At 45.6% G+C, this 23,559-nt stretch overlaps 1 protein-coding gene across 2 annotated transcripts in view; it reads left to right on the forward strand.

The window, feature by feature from the left end:
* The window catches only part of LOC132830155 (mitogen-activated protein kinase kinase kinase 5-like), a 179,809-nt gene that overhangs the window by 104,642 nt on the left and 51,608 nt on the right, over window positions 1–23,559 (forward strand). For both annotated transcript variants that reach the window (XM_060847686.1, XM_060847687.1), the window contains exons 9-15: window positions 3,618–3,777; window positions 5,895–6,048; window positions 6,699–6,806; window positions 7,711–7,760; window positions 10,543–10,638; window positions 21,458–21,542; window positions 22,972–23,105. In XM_060847686.1, the coding sequence (XP_060703669.1) occupies window positions 3,618–3,777; window positions 5,895–6,048; window positions 6,699–6,806; window positions 7,711–7,760; window positions 10,543–10,638; window positions 21,458–21,542; window positions 22,972–23,105 (787 nt within the window). The remainder of the gene's footprint in view (window positions 1–3,617; window positions 3,778–5,894; window positions 6,049–6,698; window positions 6,807–7,710; window positions 7,761–10,542; window positions 10,639–21,457; window positions 21,543–22,971; window positions 23,106–23,559) is intronic.

Raw genomic sequence — 23,559 nt, forward strand, 5'->3', positions numbered from 1 at the left:
ATTCACATTATCCTACATTAAGCCCATCAGGCTTAGACCATTCAGCCCCTTGAACCTGCTGTACTAGTCTAGATCATCCATCTCAATGCCTTATTCCCACATTACCAGCATTGATGTCATCAGTAATTAGAAATCTTATCAATCTCTGTCTTTAACCTATTTAATTTCCACAGCCCTTTGAGATAAGGAAGTCCAAACATGATCATTCTTCCTCATAAAAGCAAATTTCTGATCTCATATCGGTGGTGCAGTATTTCAACCACCAGTGATTTGTGATAATTGTACGATCAAGGAAAGATTCTATCAGTTTGGAAGTGTTTGCGTGTGTTTCACTCTATGTACGACATTAAGGAAATTGAAAAGGAGCTAGTAGAGTATTTACAAATTTCAAAATGAAGTCTTGGTTCAGATACTTTTCTTTTCTGGTGAATTGTCAATTGGGATGTATTTCTTCCCGGTTAGTACATATACTGCAAATGTTGTTCTCAGCATGGTCTGCCTGACACTGTGGAGTTAAGCACCGATAGGGTGACCATCTCTCAGAATAGCTCTGTACAGTTTGGAGCCATGACTCTGACCTCCTCGTGGCCGGCTATTTTAATCCTTCACCTTGCTCTCACACTGACCTCCCTGACCTTGCTCTATTGCACTGTTCCAAAGAAGCTCAACCTCAGCGTCTTCTGGGCTTAACATTGTAGACCATACCATTTTGTTCCCTTTTTATCATGTTTCAATGTTTACTTTTATGTTGTTTTTGCTTGAGCTCTTCACCATTCTGCCATTCACATCCTTTACTGTCATATTTTTTATTTCTTTACCTGTGTCGTTGCTATTCTTGTAGATTCAACTGTTTTGTTATTTAAACACCTCTGCTCTATCATCAACCTTCCCCATTTCACCTTCCTTATTTGACCTGTGGGAAACCTCCCATCTTTCTAACATTTCTCATGAAAGATTGTGGATCTGAAATGTTATCTCCCTTCCAGCTATGCAGCATTTTGTGTCTTGATTTCAGCATGACTCTGTTCTGATTGACTTTCTGTATTCTGAAGTTATGCCACAGTCTGAACTGGCCTGTTTTATGGTGCTCATCCTGGGGCTGTCTACATCACTGTAAAGCTGGGCCGTCCTTGCCCTGAGCTGATGCTAGTGGGATATCCTGCAGTCTGTGCTGTGGTGGAGCCCACATTGTTTTCACCCCCAGGATTTAGATCCAGAAGGGGTCGTGATTCCCAATCTGCTGTCAATGATCCCAGGCTGCCTCCTTATTCTTCAAGTTGGTAACGTACCTCATGAATGTCTAAAGTATCAGACCTTCAGATCTAAATGCCCTCATCCAGAGTCCAGACCTACAATCCTCCATTTTATTCTCTGTCCCTCCCCACAACCACTGGATAGCACGAGATTGGGTATACTTTAAAATCACAGATCCAAAACCATTAAATTCACAATCTGACCTTCAGACCCTGCATTCCACATTCACAACAAAGTGAGGATCATTGAATGATGACTGCACAGGAGGCCATTCAACCCATCAGCTCTCTGCAAGTGCAGTTTGCCTAATGCCACTCCCCGGCCTTCTCCCCTGTAGCCCTGCAACTTTACTTTCTCTTCAGGTGGTGATCCGGTTCCTCTTTGAAAGCCTCGACTAAAGCTGCCTTTCTGTCTGTCTGAGGCAGTACATTCCAGATCCAGACCACACTGTGTGTGAACATGAGTCTATGAATCTCACTGCCAACTGTGGTGAATCTGGTCCTGGCACAGGCTCCCTGCTCCCAGAGACCAGCTCCAGATCCAAAAGCCACTGCTTCCTGAGGGCAGGGTGGCACGATGCTAATGTTTGATTGGTGGAAAATGAGCCAGAACTTGGTGATTGGCAATTCACAGGATTTCTCCTCTTCACAATCACTGACCCATTTGTGCATTAACACTGCTATGATTCCGTCTCCATTAAATTACAGCAAATCCTGATCTATTTTAATGGAAACACATATGTGCTTCGGGCATATTTAGTATCCCTGGATTGGTAGTCATAGAGTCATAGAGATGTACAACACGGAAACAGACCCTTCAGTCCAACTCATCCATGCCAGCACCTGGCCTATATCCCTCTAAACCCTTCCTATTCAGATACCCATCCAAATGCCTTTTAAATGTTGCAATTGTACCAGCCTCCACCACTTCCTCTGACAGCTCATTCCACGCACCCACCATATTCTGCATGAAAAAAGTTGCCCCTTAGATCCCTTTTATATCTTTCCCCTCTCACCCTAAACCTATGCCCTCTAGTTCTGGACTCCCCCACCCTAGGCAAAAGACCTTGTCTCTTTACCTTATCTATGCCCCTCATGATTTTATAAATGTCTACAAGGTCACCCCTCAGCCTCCGATACTTCAGGGAAAACAGCCCCAGCCTGTTCACCCTCTCCCTATAGCTCAAATCCTCCAACCCTGGCAACATCCTTGTAAATCTTTTCTGAACCCTTTCAAGTTTCAAAACATGTTTCTGATAGGAAGGAGACCAGAATTGCACACAATATTCCAACAGTGGCCTAACCAATGTCCTGTACAGCCGCAACATGACCTCCCAACTCCTATACTTAATATTCAGACCAACAAAGGAAAGCATACCAAACACCTTCTTCACTATCCTATCTACCTGCAACTCCACTTTCAAGGACCAATGAACCTGCACTCTAAGGTCTCTTTGTTCAGCAACACTCCCTAGGACCTTACCATTAAGTGCATAAGTCCTGCTAAGATTTGCTTTCCCAAAATGCAGCATCTCGCATTTATCTGAATTAAACTCCTCTGCCACCTCTCAGCCCATTGGCCCATCTGGTCCAGATCCTGTTGTAATCTGAGGTAACCTACTTCGCTGTCCACTACACCTGCAATTTTGGTGTCATCTGCAAACTTACTAACTAGACCTCTTATGCTCACATCCAAATCATTTATATAAATGTTGAAAAGTAGTGGACCCAGCACCGATCCTTGTGGCACTCCATTGGTCACAGGCCTCCAGTCTGAAAAGCAACCCTCCATCCCCACCCTCTGTCTTCTACCTTTGAGCCAGTTCTGTATCCAAATTGCTAGTTCTCCCTGTATTCCATGAGATCTAACCTTGCTGATCGGTCTCCCATGGGGAACCTAGTCGAACGCCTGACTGAAGTCCATATAGATCATATTCACCAATCTGCCCTCATCAATCCTCTTTGTTACTTATTCAAAAAACTCAATCAAGTTTGTGAGAAATGATTTCCCACGCACAAAGCCATGTTGACTATCCCTAACCAGTCCTTGCCTTTAGTGTGAGATTCTTAGTGAGTAGCAATCAGTTTGATCAATGTGGTTGATCTTAACTGTGCCTTGAAATGGTCCGAGTAAGCCACTCTGTTCAAGGGCACCTAAGGATAGGCAATAAATTGCCGGTAATGCCCATATTGTTTGACGGTTCTGTTTGAGAATCAGAGTTTGCACATGGCTTTGCAGTTTGTTTATGAGTATTTAAACTCCAAACCGCGGTTGAAGTGAATCTGCTCAGTCAGGCTCCCACACGCATTTGAAATGTTTCTCGGGCCTTGTGTGGTAACGGAACTGGTTTTGGGGTTGTGCAGGTATGAAGTTGAGCAGCTTGCTGGGACGCAAGGGAAGTCTGGAGAAGATGCAGTTCTACTGGGACGTGGGGTTTTTCTTGGGCGCCAGCATCTTATTCAATGACCAGACGAAGATCATTCAGTCCTCAGAGAAGCTATACAGACTGAACGCACCTGTCTGGTGAGTCAGGACTCAGTAATTGGATCTGAAAGGATCACTGCAATCTCTCAACAGATTTCAAAGAAACGATTACACCATCACCGCGACATTTATGAATCAGCCAGTTTAACTCGTTGTGTATCAAGTTCCTTGTCTGAACGTGACGACAGGGTTTAATGGCCATACTTGAAATTGCATGGCCTTTCAATTTCCCTGAAATTACTTTGTTTATGTTGCTTCAACAGGGAACACCGAATCCTGAGGAAGCCCGTCCAAAAGTGCACTTTCAATTTTGTGTGTTTGTGTGTGTGTGTGTGCGCGCGCGTGTCTGTGTGTGCGTAAGTGCATCTGTGTGTGTGTGTCTGTGTGTGTATGCGCGCGTCTGTGTGTGTGTATGTACGTGTGAGTGTCTGTGTGTGTATATGTGTGTGTGCGCGTCTGTGTGTGTATGTGTGTGTGTATATGTGTGTGTGCGCGTCTGTGTATGTGTGTGTGTGCGCGTCTGTATGTATGTATGTGCGCGCGCATCTTTGTGTGTGTATGTACGTGTGTGTGTCTGTGTGTGTGCGTCTGTGTATGTACGTGTGTGTGTCTGTGTGTGTGGGTGCGTATGTAATGTACGTGTGTGCGTCTGTGTATGTGCGTGTGTGCGTCTGTGTGTGTATCTGTGTGTATGTATGTGTGTGTGTGCATGTCTGTGTGTGTGCGCGTCTGTGTGTATGTATGTGTGTGTGTGCATGTCTGTGTGTGTGTGCGTCTGTGTATGTACGTGTGCGCATCTGTGTGTGCGTCTGTGTGTGTGTGCGTGTCTGTGTATGTGCGTGTGTGCGTCTGTGTGTGCATGTGTGTGTATGTCTGTGTGCGTGTCTGTGTGTGTATGTACGTGTGTGTGTCTGTGTTGTATGTACGTGTGTGTGCATCTGTGTGTATGTGTGTGCGCCTGTGTGTATGTATGTGTGTGTGTGCGTCTGTGTGTATGTATGTGTGTGTGCGCGCGTGTCTGTGTGTGTATGTGTGTGTGCGCGTTTGTGTGTGTCTGTGTGTCCATGTATATGTGTGTGTCTGTGTGTGTGCATTTGTGTGCGTGTGTCTGTGCATGTGTGAGTGTGTGGATGTGTGTGTGCATGTATGCATGTGTGTGCATGTGAGAGTGTGTGTGTATGTGTGTGTGTGTGCACGTGTGTATGCATGTGTGTTTGCATGTGTGAGTGTCTGTATGTATGTGTGTACATGTGTCTGTGTGTGTGCGCGCGCCTGTGACTGTGTGTGCATCTGTGCATGTGTGACTGTGTGGATGCATCTGTGCATGTTTGTGTGTGAATGCGTGTCATGTGAGTGTGTGTTTGTGTCTGTGCATGTGTGAGTGTGTAAGTGTGTCTGTGTATATGTCAGTGTGTGTATGTGAGTGTATCTGTGCAAATGCTTATGTATATGTAAGAATGTGACTGTGTTTATCCTTGTGTGTGGATATATGTGAGAGTGTAAATGATTACACCCCTGGGAACTCTGCATGATTTGTTTGAACTGATCGATGTTTTGCTGGTACATGTTTCACTTGTCTGGACCTTTCATCCCTCCCAGGAAAGCTGCTCTACTTAACAACGGTCACAATGCAAAAGGCCAGTTTGTAATTGGCTCCCAGAGCTGAATAAGTGCACCTGAACTAGGGTGAAGCGATATGACCCCAGGCTGATGAAGAGAGCAGATCAATCCTCATTCCAAACAGCTGAGAAGTTGCTGAGCTGTACTGTGCTTGGATAAAGGATTCAGCAACGTTGATTATAGTGGGAGTGCTTCACAGTGGGAAGGGGGGAGGGGATCACGGTAACAATTATGAGGAAGATGTTTGATATGGTCCCAGTCCAACCTGCAGGACAGCACCATTTCACATAGCCTGGCTGAGAGAGGCAGTGGAAAGGCCTCACGTTGGGAGCCTGTCTGATGTTAGACATGAATCTTCCCTTTGCATTTTGCTTCTGTTCCAATTCCGCATTCCTGACTTGGAGAGGCTTGTATTCTCCAGCATTGATCTGTCCTAGCCTGCACAGCATTTCAATGGGTTAATGAGAAACCGATTTCATACTGATAGTTTTGTCTCCTCCCCTTCTTTGACCCCCCCCCTCCCCCTTACCCCCAAGGTACCTGGCATCAGCAATGGAGACCTACTTACTCTACAGACGCTTCAAGACAGACTCCAACGAGCAGCCTTTGGCCAAGCAGGACCTGGTAGACTTCTGGATGGAATTCTTATTGTCAATCTGCAGGAACAAACCGCCTGCAGACAAATTTCTGGTGAGCCATTATTGCAGACACACTACCCTCTGGGGACATGCCACCAGCTGGGGGTCACTCTACCAACTGGTGTCACCATATTGGCCAGTCCTGCAGAATCGGTGTACGCTGTGCACATTGGTACAAAGTTGGTTAGCTAGATGACAGGTGTATAATACAGAGGGACTTTAACACTGTGAGTTCAATCCTGCACTGGCTGAGGTTACCAGGAAGAATTCTCCATCTCAATGTCCCTGCTCACTTGAGGCATGGTGACCCCTCAGGCTAAACCACCACCAGTCATCTCTCTCCCTCTCTATATGATGAGAGAGCAGCGCCAGGGTCTGTGGGATTGTGGAGACTTAACCTTTTTATGATACATTGTGTTTAAGACTATCTATACAACAGCAATTGCACACTGTACACAAACCCATTGTTAGAAGCAGCCCCTAGGTGAACTCCCCCCCATGTATGCTGCAGCAGGGCTGACTCTGGTATGGAATCAGGATGAAACCAGGTTTAATCCCTGGTGCAAGCAGGGTTAACCCTCAGAGTTTGGACGATTGTCCCCGATGTGAATACAGAGTGATTTGATAGTTTGTTCAGTGCCCTTTATGAAGGAGAGGCCTCGATAGGCAGTTTGAAACCTCACCTCTCACTTTCCTCAACAGGTCCTCATCCTGGAGCCAACAAAGATCTTCCAGCCCACACACCTGACCGTGAGCAGCACTGGCAAGGACAAGGCTGTGAGCATGTGTCATGTCTCACCCACTGAAGAGGTACCTGACCATCACGTGAACCGCACCCCTCCCCTCCCCCCACCACCACCACAGTAATGAGGCAGCATGCTGCTCATTCCTGATAAAGTCTGGTGCCATAGTTGCAGAATCGGGAGAGGTGCATTGTGAGTTAGCCAGAAACTGATACTGGTGCTTAAAGGGTTAAACCCTGGGCTTGTACTTTTCAAAGGTCAAAGGATATTTGGCAGGCTGTGGATGCTGAGGGCAGGGTGGGGCTGAGATTGCTAGACTTTGGTTAGTGTCTGTATTAAAGATTCGCTGGCAGGTGGGACTAGATTGGGTTGGGATATCTGGTCGGCATGGATGGGTTGGACCGAAGGGTCTGTTTTCATGCTGTACATCTCTATGACTTTATGACTCTATAACGTTTGATCTCTTCACGTGGTGATATTCTTGACCTTTAGTCAATGACCTCCTTCATATCCAAAGTCTGTTCTCCCTGTGTCTGCGTGGGTTTCCTCCCACAATCTGAAGATGTGCAGGTTAGGTGAATTGGCCATGCTAAATTGCCCATAGTGTTGGGTGCATTAGTCAAAGGGAAATGGGCCTGAGTGGGTTACTCTTCGGAGGGTCGATGTGGACTTGTTGGGCTGATGGGCCTGTTTCTACAATGTAGGGGAATCTAATCAGCCCCTTTGATACTTCTCTTAGGGCATGGCAATGGAATCCTTCCCAGAATCCAACATGAATAGAGACCCCCCCCAAAAAGGAATTTGGGATGTGACTTGGACCAAGAGTAGACTCAATTCCTTGAGTTTTATTTTAAGTGTTTCCATATCTTGGGAATTCCAGTGTTGGAAACGAAAAGGAATGATGTTGATTACTGAATGTCTTTAACCTGCCTGGTTTGAGACCCATCTTTCTCTCGCTGTTTTATTAACAGAATGGAATCCACACATGGACATTCAGTGCAGCCTCCATCCGTGGTGTCAGGTACGTGCCCGGTGACTGTGACAATCTTGGAAAAGCTATCGGTGCCGATTGTAAATTAATGAAGAGAACATTCTGGAAACCCAACGTTGGCTGCGGGCATTGCAGTCTGCTGTGTTCTGGGTCACCAATTCTACCCAAGTGAATTCCTGAAGTTCACGGTGGGTGGCACAGTGGTTAGTACTGCTGCCTCACAGCGCCAGAGACCCGGGTTCAATTCCCACCTCTGACTGTGTGGAGTTTGTATGTTCTCCCCGTGTCTGCATGGGTTTCCTCCGGGTGCTCCGGTTTCCTCCCACAGTCCAAAGATGTGCGAGTCAGGTGAATTGGCCAAGCTAAATTGCCCGTAGTGTTAGGTAAAGGGGTAAATGTGGGGCTATGGTGGATTGCGCTTCGGCTGGTCAGTGTGGACTTGTTGGGCCGAAGGGCCTGTTTCCACACTGTAAGTAATCTAATCTAATCTAATTCACAGTACACAACCTCCAGCACACCCACTCAGTCCAAACAACCCTTTTCAGCTCCAAATCAAACAACACCAGGTTAGAGTCCAACAGATCTAATTGGAAGCACTAGCTTTCAGAGCGCTGCTCCTTCACCCCATCATGACCCTTCTTAGTGTTTGTGATATGTTTGTGAAAATTGGTTGGTGAAAGTGTTCAAAGGAAATAAAAAGGAAACACCACTTTTTTTTAAATTGCACCTGCAACATTTCTCTGGCAGTAGCTGCCAACAGTGTCCAGGAGATTAATGGTTAATCTTCCCTGTAGCATTGGCAGTTCTTATTCCAGAGCTGAGTTGGAGGAACAATCTGTTCTGAACCAAACCGGATGTATGCTGGAAATGATCCAAGTGTTTGAAAGGAGTGAAACAGGTATTTTGACCATGAATGAGAAAGTGGAAGCTTGGGGGAAGGTAAGACATTGAAGAATAAGCTACATACAAGGCAAAACGTAATCCCTTTATGCTTGACATTTACTTTAACGGCTGGACTCCCACCTCAAACATTTGATGCTGCACAGTAGGATTGACTGGGTCAGTTCATTGATACCACATAAATCAGCAGCTCGAAAGGTTTAGTGTGTAGTGAGTGCTGGGGGGTGTGGGAGGGCAGTGATGGTTCCAGCAGCAACGGTGGGTGACATCATAGTTTGATAACTATTACTCAGTTGTGGAGCCAGACACTGCCAGTGGCTGGCATGTTTTACCCTGGGAATTGCTGGAGAAACTCTGCAGGTCTGGCAGCACCTATGGAGAGAAACCAGAGACAACGTTTGGAGTCTGGTGACTTTTTCTCAGAACTGTAAGCAGCGAAGACAAGGTGGTATTTGTACCAAAGGTGAAGCTGGAGGGTTGTGAGGGGGCCATTGGTGGAGGTGAGTGGTAGGTGGAGATGGAGCCCAGAGAAAGAGAGAGAGAGATGAAAGGGGAAGAACAACATCTCATTTTCTGTTGTGGACCCTGCAGCCATAAGAACTTAACATCAAGTTCAATAGCTTTAGAGCCTGATTCCTTCCTTCCATGTTCCTTTTACCCATCCCCACCCCTGTTAGGACATGGGTTATATTCAGTACAGCTCATCCATTCTCTCCTACTCTTAGCTCTTATTATTACTTAGTCAGCTTTTCACTATCCTGGCCTACAACCATAATCTCTCTGATGACCTACCCTGTTTTCTCTCTCTCTCTCTGGGGCTCTGTGCCCAGCTATCCACTCACCTCCCACACACGTACTGTTTCACATACACACTGTTTCACACACACACTCTCCCAAACACACACACTCTTTCACACACACACTCTCTCTCATGCACACTCAAACACATACTCACACTCTCCCTCACACGCACACTCACATGCACACTCTCACACGCACACTCAAACACATGCTCTCACACACAGTCACACACAGTCTCTCACGCGCATACTCTCACATACACACACACACTCTCACACACGCATTCACACACACACTCACATACGCACGCTCACACTCTCTCACACACTTTCTCTCACACAAACACTCATACACACACACACTCACACAAAATCTCACACACACTGTCACACACACACTCTTTCACACACACCCACACTCTCTCACAAACACTCTGACACATACACGTGCTCTCTCTCACACACACACTCTCACACATACACACACACACTCTCACGCATGCTCTCTCACACACACATGCTCTCTCACACACACACTCTGTCACACACACACTCTCTCACATACACACATACTCACACACACACATTGTCTCACACACACACTGTCACACACACTCACACACACACACACATTGTCACACACACTCACACAAACTGTCACACACATACACATTCTGACACACACACTCTGGCATATACACACTCTTACACACACGCACAATCACTCTCTCACACACACACATTCCATCACACACTCACACACACATACATTCTCACATGCACACACTCTTACACACACACACACTATCTCCCACACATGCGCGCACATGCATGCACACATGCTTGCACTTTCTCACATGCACACACTCTCACACATTCACAAGCATGCACATGCTCTTCCCCTAACTTTGTTTTCTGCATAACAGTTCTGACGTAGAATCACCTGACTTGAAACATTTCATCAGCAATTTCTGTACCAGATTTCCAGCATCCTCAGCCTGTTGTTTGATTTTAATATTTTACCCAGTGTCCATTGCTGAAATGTCCCAGGTTGAGGTCATGTGTTGAGGCATCAGAGTAAAGTATGAACTGTGCTGTCTCCTCTGTTCCAGTGTCTCAAAGTGTAACGAGCGATGCTGCTTCCTCTATGTACTGCACAACTTTGATGACTTCCAGCTGTACTTCCCAACAGAACTGCATTGTAAGAGGTAGGGCTCACTGTTATTTATATTCCAAGCCTGTGCTGGCTCCATCCACGTTTAACTACCTGTATTCTTTCATGAAATGTGAGTATCTCTGGCTTGATCAGCACCTATCATCCATCTCTAGTTGCCCTGTAGAAGGTGGTGGTGAGCTGCCTTCTTGAACTGCCACATCTATAGGATGTTGGTACCCCATGTTGCTGTTAGGGAGGCAGTTCCAGGATATCGTTCATATCGTCTCAAATCCTGATGGTGTGTCTTGGAAGGTAACTTGCTGTTGCTGGTATTCTCATGTCTGTGTTCCCCATCTTTGTTTGGATGGTGGAGATCACCTCTTTATCCAACTCTAACGGCTAGCTTCTGCTCCTCTCTTGCTTATATACCTTTCTAACCTCCCTTCTGCTATTCGCCTTTTCAATTGAATGTGATAGCAAGTTCATCATTCTCCCCACTCTCTGGGAGTTAGCAGCGATTGTCTGTTATGCTTGTTGTCCCAAACTTTGATTTTCCTCATAGATACATTTTCTTTACTTACACTTACTTCAAAGCCTCACACAAATCTTGGAAGACCTCTATCAGGTGCCATCTCAGCTTTCCTCTCGAGAGACAATTAGAACCTCCCAATTGTGGTATCATTTTTACAAATTTCTTTGTATTTTCTCCAAAGGTTCTTTTTCTCTTGTTGATAATTTGACGTACAGAGCTGGACAGAACTTTAATTGGCTGGAATTTCACACTCCCCTGATTGGTGGGTTTGAAAGCTGGGGGTGATCTTCTTAAATCCCAACAGGCAGCTTACCCACCTATCCCTGCTCTCTCCACCCCTTCAACAGCAGTGGAATTAGCATCACATGACTTGCCCACCAGTGCAACAATTGAGGCCCTTCAACACACAATTAATGGACACTTAAGGACCATCGCCCACTGCTAGGTTAAAGCCAGCAGAGAGAGAGGCCTATGCCAAGCAGTCAGTAAGGCAGGTACCTTGTCCCAGCTGGTAATAGGCAGCTGGAAAGTCCCACCTTAACTGGACACCAGGTCCGTTGCCTCAGGTCTTGCCTCATACTCGTTTCAAATCCCGATCCCACCGCTTTGCTAACCCTCAAATATTCTCAGTTCCAATTATCACAGCTTTCCCTCTCTTTGCCCAGTTTCGCTATCAGCCGTGGCTGCTGCTGTTGCTATGTTGAGAGATGCTGACTCTTGATTGGTTGGCAGCTCTATGAGGTGAAACTTCCTATCGCTGAGGGACAGAAAGCCACCTTTGGTCTCATTCCTGACGCCCTGTGCTGTTAATTGACTGATGGGCAGCCACTTATACCTTTGGCCAATTACCCACAACTGTGCCTGGTGAAATTCATCGAGGAGAAAGTGAGGTCTGCAGATGCTGGAGATCAGAGCTGTAAATGTGTTGCTGGAAAAGCGCAGCAGGTCAGGCAGCATCCAAGGAGCAGGAGACTCGACGTTTCGGGCATAAACCCTTTCCTGAAGAAGGGCTTATGCCCGAAACGTCGAGTCTCCTGTTCCTTGGATGCTGCCTGACCTGCTGCGCTTTTCCAGCAACACATTTTCAGCTCTGGTGAAATTCAGCCCATTATGCAGCTTTCTACTTTTAGAATAGGAGGAGGCCATTCATCCCATCAAGCCAGCTCCCCCATTCCATTGGCGTCATAGAGATGTACAGCATGGGAACAGACCCTTCGGTCCAACTCATCCTTGTTGACCAGATATCCCAAGCTAGTCTAGTCCCATTTGCCAGCACCCGGCCCGTATCCCTCCAAACCCTTCTTATTCATATACCCACCCAAATACCTTTCAAAATGCTGTAATTGTACTAGCCTCCACCACTTCCTCTGGCAGCTCATTCCATACACACACCACCTTCTGTGTGAAAAATTTGCCCCTTACGTACTTTAGATCTTTCCCCTCTCACCCTAGACCTATGCCGTCTAGTTCTGGACTCGCCCACTCCTGGGAAAAGATCTTGTCTATTTACCCTATCCATGCACCTCATGATTTTATAAACCTCTGTAAGGTCACCCCTCAGCCTCTGACGCTCCAGGGAAAACAGCCCCAGCCTATTCAGCCTCTCCCTGTAGCTCAAATCTTGGCAACACCCTTGTAAATCTTTTCTTTCAAGTTTCACAACATCTTTCTGATAGGAATGAGACCAGAATTGCACGCAGTATTCCAACAGTGGCCTAACAACTGTCCTGTACAGCTGTAACATGACCTCCCAACTCCTGTACTCAATGCCCTGACCAATAAAGGAAAGCATACCAAACACCTTCTTCACTATCCTATCTACCTGCAAATCTACTTTCAAGGAGCTATGAACCTGCACTCCAAGGTCTCTTTGTTCAGCAACACTCCCTAGGACCTTATCATTAAGTATATAAGCCCTGCTAAGATTTGCTTTCCTAAAATGCAGCATCTCACATTTATCTGAATTAAACTCCATCTGCCACTTCTCAGTCCATTGGCCCATCTGTTCAAGATCCTGTTTAAATCTGAGGTAACCTTCCTCGCTGTCCACTACACCTCCAATTTTGGTGTCATCTGCAAACTTACTAACTGTACCTCTTATGCTCACATCCAAATCATTTGTGTAAATGGTGAAAAACAATGGACGCAGCACCGATCCTTGTGGCACTCCACTGGTCACAGGCCTCCAGTCTGAAAAACAACCCCCCACCACCACGCTCTGTCTTCTCCCTTTGAGCCAGTTCTGTATCCAAATGGCTAGTTCTCCCTGTATTCCATGAGACCTAACCTTGCTAATCAGTCTCCCATGGGGAACCTTGTCGAACGCTTTACTGAAGTCCATATAGATCACATCTACCACTCTGCCCTCATCAATCCTCTTTGTTACTTCTTCAAAATCAGACCACTTTGTTCCAGAGTCACCACTTGGTTCCTCCATTTCCTTGTCTGCGTATGTTCCTCCTTTGGAGAAATCACCGACTTGCGTTCTGTCAGATTTCACAAGGAGGCTGGGAATTCCCAGCTCTACCTTTCTGCCGTCTTTCTCAATGCCCCCACTGCCATGATATTGTCAGGTTGCTGGTCTGACAACTAGTCCAAGATGAGATATAACTCCCCCAAGTCTGACACTGAGCGGAATGAAGAAATTATCTTCAGTCTCTGCTGCAAGCTCTGTTCCTATCCGCACTGGCCTTTGCTGGCCACTGTACAGGTCTCGCGACCTCTGATCAACCCTGAGCTGAGCCCGGAACCCCCATCCCATCGAGTGCCAGGGGCACCTCCTTTCACTGCTATAAATTCATGCCTCTTTGCCACTTCCTGACCCTATTTGAACCTAAGAATTAGGAACGGAATAGGCCTGACAGTGCCTCAAGCCTGCGCCATCATTTGTCAGGATCATGGCTGATGTGATTGTGGCTTAAAAGCCATTTCTCTGCTAAGCTGATAGATTCTCAACCAATAGGGGAGTCCAAACCTAACTCCATCTTCCCTATCAATATCAATGACACAGCCTCACTGATTTCTGTGGGAAAAGAAACAATTCTCCTCATTACCTTTTTAAATGGGAGATTCCTTATTTTTAAACTACGTTCCCGAATTCTAATCTCTCCTGTTAGGATAAACAGCATCCACCCTATAAGGAATGAGTTGAGTGAACATTCTCCGGGTTGTTTCTGAGCTGCTGACTCACTCACCCATCAGTTTCCAACTTGATGATTCCAATTCCATTACTTCCAAACTCCCTGAGCTTCAACGCATCTGAAATTCTCTCACCTGTTCCTAAACCTATACCAAACCATTCATCTATTGCCCTAGTTCTTGAGGACTTGCAAATTTCTTCAATTTAAATTGCTCATCCCTTTATTCAGATCCCTCTATGGCTTTATTTCCTGAATCCACAATCCTCCTGGATGCTGTCTGACTGTGCCCTCATCTGCAATACCCACGATCATCTCATCATCTTATTCCTGCACCACTGGCAGATGTGTCTTCAGCCATTTCGATCTTCTGCTCTTGACTCCCGCTGCTAAACCCTTTTTTTTCCCTTCCATACCCTGCTTCACCCTGAAGACTTGTCTTAAAAACCCGTCCTCTGGCCAAGCAACACTTATTGACCTTTCAGTGTATTCTTCACGAGGGCAGGTAACGTTCATGCCACACAAATACCGGACGATGACCAACTACAGCAAGAGATGATCTAATAGCCACCCCTCGACATGCAATGGCATTGCCATCACTGAGTCTTTTGCTACCAACATCCTGGGAGTTACCACTGATCCAAAATTGAACAGGACAGGTCATATAAACACTGTGGCGACAAGAGCAGATTAGAGACTTGGAATACTGCTATGACTAACTCACTTCCTGACTCCCTAACTGCTGTCCCCATCCACAAGACCCAAGGCAGGAATGAGTTGGAACACTCCCCACTTGCCTGGATGGATGCAGCTCCAACAACACTCAAGAAGCTCGACACGCAGCAGCCTGCCTGATTTGGCACCACATCCACAAACATTCACTCCCCCAGCACTAGCCTACCACAACAAGATACACAGAAGATGCAAGGCACCGAAAACGGCACCTTTCAAACACACGACTGGCTCCATCTGGAAGGATGGGGACAGCAGATATGCGGGAACACCATGTCCAGTAAGTTCCCCTCCCAGACACTAACCATTTGGGACTATACTTCCTATCTTGAGTCACAATTCTGGATCTCCCTCCCTAACAGCGCTGTGGGTATCCCTCCATATCAAGGACTGTAGCAGTTCAGGAAGGCAGCTCACCACCACCTTCTCAAGAATAGTTAATGATGGATAGTAAACACTGGCCTTCCCAATGTGTCCTGCATCCCTTGAAGGAATTCTTTCAAAAACCATGAGCAGATTTTCTCCTGGTATTTTCTCCCAGATGAAACTTTTCTCTCAAAATACAATGAAATATGAAAGCGAACCATTGATTTCCAGATTAATTCTTCACTGGCACAGCAGATAGAATTACAGAATTTGCAAATTAGTGTTAATTTCTTCACATCATTTCCAGGAAGCAAGCTGCTGTTAAAGAAATTCCGATAACAACGGCTGCCTGCTGCTGCTGCTGCTCCATCTGTTGTTTTGTTGATAGTTCCTGAAGCTTCCACACATTTGGCAGCCACATGGTCCGCTGCTCATTCGCAGAAACCTGTCGCCCCCTGTAGTCCATCCTCAGCATTGCCACCGATATTCAAATGCACGAGAGAACTCAAAACATAGACTGTTTCACAAGGAGAAGGCAGCAGAGCTAAGGGCTTGCGTGTCACAAAGGTAGTGTCCCTACGTCTGGGCTAGGAGGCCAAGGTTCAAGTCTCACCTGCTCCAGAGGTGTCTAATAATATCTGAGTGGGTAGAAGAATCTGGAAGAATATCAACACACATGACGATTCAGCTCAATCTATTTGTGCTGGTGTTTATATACCAGCCCTCTACTCTTATTCCATCCTGCTTTGAGTCTATATTTCTCGGGCCGGTCTGGTGGTCCAGTAGGTACTGTCCCTGCCTCTGGACCAGATATTCTGGGTTCAAATCCACCTTAGCACTTGATGGTGTAACGCAGCTAGACAGATTGGGGACTGATCTGTAAGTCCATCAGATGCTCCACTGGGAGGCAGTATAAGTGGGTAAGATCCCTGCTAGACCACATGCGAATGGTAGGAGCAACCCAACAGGCCCCATGTTCGAGGATTCCATGCGCCAGGTCTTATCAAGAGCAAGCAGCATCCTTATTCTGACGGACAGCTGTGTGCACTCCTGCTTATGAAAGTATCCACTGTACTACTCTCAAACTTGGAGAAGAAAGTGAGGTCTGCAGATGCTGGAGATCAGAGCTGAAAATGTGTTGCTGGAAAAGCGCAGCAGGTCAGGCAGCATCCAAGGAACAGGAGATTCAACGTTTCGGGCATAAGCCCTTCTTCAGGATTCCTGAAGAAGGGCTTATGCCCGAAACGTCGAATCTCCTGTTCCTTGGATGCTGCCTGACCTGCCGCGCTTTTCCAGCAACACATTTTCTACTCTCAAACTTGACCTACTCTTGGGAAATAAGGCAGCGCAGATTACTGAGGTGTCAGTGGGGAAGTACTTTGGGGCCAGTGACCCTAATTCTATTAGTTTTAAAGTAGTGATGGAAAAGGATGGAGCGGATTTAAAAGTTAAGTCTCTAACTTGGAGGAAGGCCAATTTTGACGGTTATCAAGGCAAGAACTTTCAAACGTCGATCGAGGGCAGTTGTTTGAAGGCCATTTGGAAAGTGGGAAGCTTTGAAAAATGAGATAACGAGAGTCCAGAGACAGTATAGTTCTGTTAGGGTGAAGAACAAGGCTGGTAGGTGTAGGGAATGCTTGATGACGAGAGAAATTGAGATTTTATTCAAGAATAAGAAGGAAGCATAGCTCAAATATAGACAGCAAGGATTGAGTTAATCCCTAGAAGAGTATAAGGGCAATAAGAATATAAATAAGGAGGGCAAATAGGGACAGAGCCTTGGCAAATAGGGTTAAGGTGAGTCCAAAGGGATTCTACAAATACATTAATGATAAAAGAGTAACTAGAGAGAGAACAGGGCTCCTTAAACATCAGCAAAGCCACTTATATGTGGACCTGCAGTGATGTGGGAGATATTAAATGAGTATTTTGTATCAGTGTTTACAGTAGAGAAGGATTAATAATGTAGAGAACTTGGGAAAATAAGTAATGACATCTTTAAAAATATCCATATTACAGAGGAGGAGGTGCTGGATGCTTTGAAATGCATAAAGGTGGATAAATCCCCAGGACCTAATCAGAACTCTGTGGGAAGCTAGAGAAGTGATTTCTGGGCCTGTTGCTGAGATATTTGTATCATCAATAGTCCCAAGTGATGTGCCGGAAGACTGGATAGTGGTGCCACGATTTACAAAAGGTGGTAAGGACAACCAGGGAACTATAGACCGGTGAGCCTGACCTCGATGGTGGGCAAGTTGTTGGAGGGAATCCTGAGGGACAGGATGTACATGTATTTGGAAAGGCAAGGACTGATTAGGGATAGTCAGCATGGCTTTGTGCGTGGGAAATCATGTCTCACAAACTTGATTGAGTTTTTTGAAGAACTAAAGAAGAGGATTGATGAGGGCAGAGCAGTGGATGTGACATATGTGGACTAAGCTAAGGTGTTTGATGAGGTTCCTCATGTTAGACTGGTTAGGAAGGTTAGACCACATGCACTACAAGGAGAACTCGCTATCAGGATGCAGAACTGGCTCGAAGGTAGAAGACAGAGGATGGTGGTGGAGAGTTGTTTTTCAGACTGGAGGCCAGTGTACCACAAGGATCGATGCTGGGTCCACCGCTTTTCATCATTTATATAAATTATTTGGATGTGAATGTAGAAGATATAGTTTGTAAGTTTGCAGATGACACCAGAATTGGAGGTGCAGTGGACAGCAAAAAAGGATACCTCAGAGTATAACAGGATCTTGAACAGATGGGCCAATGGGCTGAGGAGAGGCAGATGGAGTTTAATTTAGATAAACGTGAGGTGCTGCATTTTGGGAAAGCAAATCAGGAGAGGACTTATACACTTCATGGTAAGGTCCTAGGGAGTGTAGCTGAACAAAGAGACCTTAGAGTGCAGGTTCATAGCTCCTTGAAAGTAGAGTCACAGGTAGAGAGGATAGTGAAGAAGGTGTTTGGTATGCTTTCCTTTATTGGTCAGTGCATTGAGTACAGGAGTTGAGAGGTCATGTTGCGGCTGTACAGGACATTGGTTGGGCCACTTCTGTAATGCTGTGTGCAATTCTGGTCTCCTTGCTTTAGGGAGGATGTTGTGAATCTTGAAACAGTTCAGAAAAGATTTACAAGGATGTTGCCAGGGTTGGAGGATTCGAGCTACGGGGAGAGGCTGAACAGGCTGGGGTTGATTTCCCTGGAGCGTTGGAGGCTGAGGGGTGACCTTATAGCAGTTTACAAAACTATGACGGACATGGGTAGTGTGATTAGTCTTTTTCTGGGGTAGGGGAATCAGATTGAGAGGGCATAGGTTTAGGGTGAGAGGGGAAAGATTTAAAAGGAATCTAAGGGGGTAACTTTTTCACTCAGAGGGTGGTGCGTGTATGGAATGAGCTGCCAGAGGAACTGGTGGAGGCTGGTACAATTATAACATTTAGATGGGTGCATGAGCTATTTAGAGAGAAATGGGCCAAATGCTGGCAAATCGGACTGGATTAAGTTAGAATATCTGGTTGGCATCTGTGTCCTGCTATTCACCCTCTATTCACCCTCAGCAAGGTTCTCGTGATTTTATAAACTTCAATAAGGTCATCTTTCAACCTCTGATGCTCCAAAGAAAATAGCCCCAGCTTATTCGGGATTCTATGAATTCAATACCTCGTGAAGTGGTTGATGCCAAAACAAGGGGCGGCTAGATGTAGCACTTGGGGCGAATGGGATCAAACATTATGGGGAGAAAGCAGGGTTAGGCTATTGAGTTGGATGATCAGCCGTGATCACGATGACTGGCAGAGCAGGCAGGAAGGGCTGAATGGCCCTCCTCCTAGCTTCTGTTTTAAAAAGACATGGGCAGTATGGTGGCTGAGTGGTTAGTGCTGCTGCCTCACAGCGCCAGGGTCCTGGGTTTGATTTCAGCCTCAGGTACAGAGGTCTGTACAGGGTTTACACATTCTCCCCGTGTCTACGTTGGTTTCTTCCGGGTGCTCCAGTTCCGTCCCATAATCCAAAGATGTGCAAGTTAGGTGAATTGGCCATTCCAAATTGCCCATAGTTAGCGAGTTTTGAGAAGATTTGTAGCTCAGGTTGGGGTTCTAGATGCAATTTTGCTTACTGAGGCAGAAGGTATGTTTTCAGACGTTTCGTCACCATACTAGGTAAGATCATCAGTGAGCTTCTGGGTGAAGCACTGGTGGTATGGCCCGCTTTTTATTTATGTGTTTAGATTTTCTCGGGTTAGTGACTTCATTTCCTGCAGCGATGTGAAAATGAAACCAAAAAATGAAACCAGACAGATCCAACATACCACGCTTCTACTGATTACCCATAATTCATAAACCATGTTCACATCCATCAACATCAACCTGGCCAAGAAAACACTGACTATACTATTAGAAGAACCAAAGACACATACATCAAAACACCACCAACTTCATCAGCAAGGACAGTATCATCAAGCTAATGGGCCTATGCCTTACCACCCACTTCAACTTCAACAACAAAACCTACAGACATACCAACTGAACCCCCGTGGGATTTCCGATATCAGGGTTCTCAGCAGAGGCAGTGATGCATGAATTCAAGCAAAGCTCTGCCAACCATCCAACCCAAACTTTGGGTTCGTTACGTGGATGACTGCTTTTGTCATCACTAAATGAAACAAATTAGTGGAAACCATCAAGAGCATCAATAATACCCTGACTGGCAAAAAATTCACTGAAGAGGAGGAAAACAACAACAAACTGCCATTCCTAGATGTCACAGTAGAGCAAACAGCCAATGGGGAACTTCAAACTAGCGTCTACAGGCAAACACCACATACAGACCAAATATTGAACTACAGAATTAGTCATCCCAACACCAACAAACAAAGTTGCATTAGAACATTATTTCAATGAACCACCACACACTGCAACGGAAGAACTAGGAAGAGCAGAGGAAAATCACCTAGACAGTGTATTCAAAAAGAACAGATACCCAGTGAACACAGGCCACTGTTTTCTCAGCAACAAACCCAAACAAGCAGACAAAACACATCCAAAAACCCTAGCCACTCTTCCCTACATCAAAAACATCTCAGAAATGGCTGCCAGACTACTCAGACCCCTTGGCATCATGGTAGCCCACAAACCCACCAACACACTAAAACAGCAGCTAATGAACTTGAAAGATCCTATACAGACAATAAGCAAAACTAAAGTCATTTACAAAATACCATGCAAGAACTGTAACAAACACTACATTGGACAAACAGGCAGAAAACTAACCACCAGGATACATGAAGATCAACTGGCCACAAAATGATATGACCCACTCTCACTAGTATCTTTACATACAGATAAGGAAGGACACCACTTCAGTTGGGACAACACATCCATCCAAGGACAAGCCAAACAGAGATATGCATGAGAATTCCTAGAGGCATCGCCTTCCAACTGGAACTCTATCAACAACCACATTGACTTGGATCCCATTTACCACCTCCTGAGAAAAAGAACAGGAAATGACATCACCAACCCAAGGAAACCTAAACACATAAATAAAAAGTGGGCCATACCACCAATACTTCACCGGAGGCTCACTGATGATGTTCCCTACATGGTGATGAAATGTCTGAAGACAAACCTTCCAGCTCTGTGACCAAACTTACATCCATTGCCTATAGTATTGAGGGTTGTGTAGGTTAAGTGCATTAGTCGGGGTAAATATAGGATAGTAGGAGAATGGTGGGTTACTTTTCAGAGGGTCACTGTGGATTTGTTGGGTCGAGTGACCTGTTTCCACACTATAGGGATTCTATGAATTCTATTCCGCCTCTCCTGATAATTCAAACCCTCCAACCTCGACATCATCCTTGTAAATCCTTTCTGCAGCCTTTCAAGTTTCACAACATCTTTCTTAGAGCAGGGAGACCAGAGCTGAATGCAGTATTCCAGAAGTGGCCTCACCAATGTCCTGTACTGCCACAACATGACCTTCTGACTCCTGTACTCAATGCACCAACCAATAAAAGCAAGCGTACCAAACACCTTCTTCACTACCCTATCTACTTGTAGTGGTGACCTTCCTCAAATGCTAACACCTTTCTGGTTCCTCTTGGTCAGGTTCTGTGAGCTACTGAATTCTTTCACTGAGGAATCCCAGTTGCAAGTTGATGATGCACTGAGAGTGACAGAGGAGCTGTTGGAGGTGAGTAACACACTGAGTGACTAAGTAAAGGTCTTCATTACTTTAACACATTGTGAACACATACTCAACTGTTGTGTTGTCAGGACTTTAGTAACTTGCTGCCAGATCAATTCCAGTGGCTGACCAGTCTGATATGAGAGCAACACATCAACAACAAGCAGCATTCATTTTGATAGCCACCTGGATATAATGAATCGACCCAAGCCTCTTCAACTTGTCAAACTTTGACAATGATCCACATGAAAGGTTGTCAGCACAGACAAACAGCAGCTTTGCCCAAGGGACAGCTTTTAAGGTTGTTTTGAAACTGGTCAATCTGCTTTTGCATGATGTGAGGGGCTAATTGGCGATACCAGCCATTCTTCGTTGCCCTGGGAGGGCAGTAGGCCCAGCCCAGGTAAAGAGGCAGATTTTCCTCCCTGAAGGACATTACTGAACCCGATGGATTTTGATGCCAGAGATGGTCTGAGATGAAGATTCGCTTCCATTGCAGGTTTATTTTTACTTAATCGATTGAATTTAAATTCCACAAACAGCCTGGTGGAATTTGAACCCATGATGATGGTTTTACTAATTCAGTGCCATTAGCCTTAGGCTTCTGCTTTCTCCTTAAGGAAGTGAAGCGTTACTGGGAAAAGGCAGGCATGTGGATGTGAGGGACGTCAGATCAGCCATGATCCTCAGGAATGATGGAGCAGGTTCAAGGGGCCAAACGATCTTCGCCTGTTCCTATTCCTTATGGACTTACGCCCAGGCCTCAACCCGTTTTTGTGCTAATTCCTCAAAACCTTAACTCCTAGATACTTCAAGAATCTATCGACTTCCTCTGGTAGCGATCTAGCCTCCATGGCATAGAAAACATAGAAACATAGGAGCTCAGTGGTTAGCACTGCTGCCTCACAGTGCCAGGGACCTGGATTTGATTCCAGCCATGTGTGGAGTTTGCACATTCTCCCTGTGTCTGTATGCGTTTCATCCGAGTGTTCCAGTTTCCTCCCACAATCCAAAGATGTGCAGGTCAGGTGAATTGGCCATGCTAAATTGCCCGTAGTGTTCAGGGGTGTGTAGGTTAGGTGTATTAGTCAGGGGTAAATGTAGAGTAATAGGGTAGGAGAATGGGTCTGGGTGGGTTACTCTTTGGTGGGTTGATGTGGACTTGTTGGGCCAAATGTACTGTAGGGATTCTGTGATAAGGAGCAGAAGTAGGCCATTTGGCTATTCAAACAGACATGTCTGACCGTCCTGTTCCCATATCCATTCAATCCCTTTAGCCCTCTGTGGGACATAAAATTCCAAACATTCACTACCCTCTGGACAATGAAATCCCTTTGTACCTCAGTTTTAACTTACTGTCCCCTTATTCGACAGCTGTGTCCCTTAGTTGCTTGTTATGTAACAGCACATCTATCTTCCTTTTCTGACCATACAGTACAAGTATGAATACACTGAAAGCGGAGAAAGGCTGATTCTGGGGAAGGGAACATATGGGATTGTGTATGCTGGACGGGACATGAACAATCAAGTCCGCATTGCCATCAAAGAGATTCCAGAAAGGGACAACAGGTAATAATTGGAGTTACTGACTATGACATGGATGGTCAAACACTTTCAACACCACATACTTCACTCGCATTTTAATATAAAAATACATCTCAAACTTCTTGTCAAAGGTGCCTTTGAGCAAACCTTGACAATTGAAAATAAAGGATTGGCGAGACCCAATCATTAAATATATTCAAGACCAGCATTGGTAGATTTCCAAATATTAAAGATATTAAGGAGTGGTGCTTTGTAAACTAGCAAGCCATAAAAATGGTAACATTTGGTGATCTTGATACTGGTTGCATTCGATTTTGCCTACCCATAGAAGCAGAGCTTGTTGCAAAGTTTTCAATAATCCAAGGGTCACCGAAAGGCATTTATTGTTCACAGACAGTTAGTGAAGTAACTCGCCTCAGGCCGGTATTCTATCACCAAGATATCCTTTACTTACATGTACAGAGTCCTTGACTCTGAT

Source organism: Hemiscyllium ocellatum, chromosome 30, assembly GCF_020745735.1.
Source record: "Hemiscyllium ocellatum isolate sHemOce1 chromosome 30, sHemOce1.pat.X.cur, whole genome shotgun sequence".
In the NCBI taxonomy this organism is placed as follows: domain Eukaryota; kingdom Metazoa; phylum Chordata; class Chondrichthyes; order Orectolobiformes; family Hemiscylliidae; genus Hemiscyllium; species Hemiscyllium ocellatum.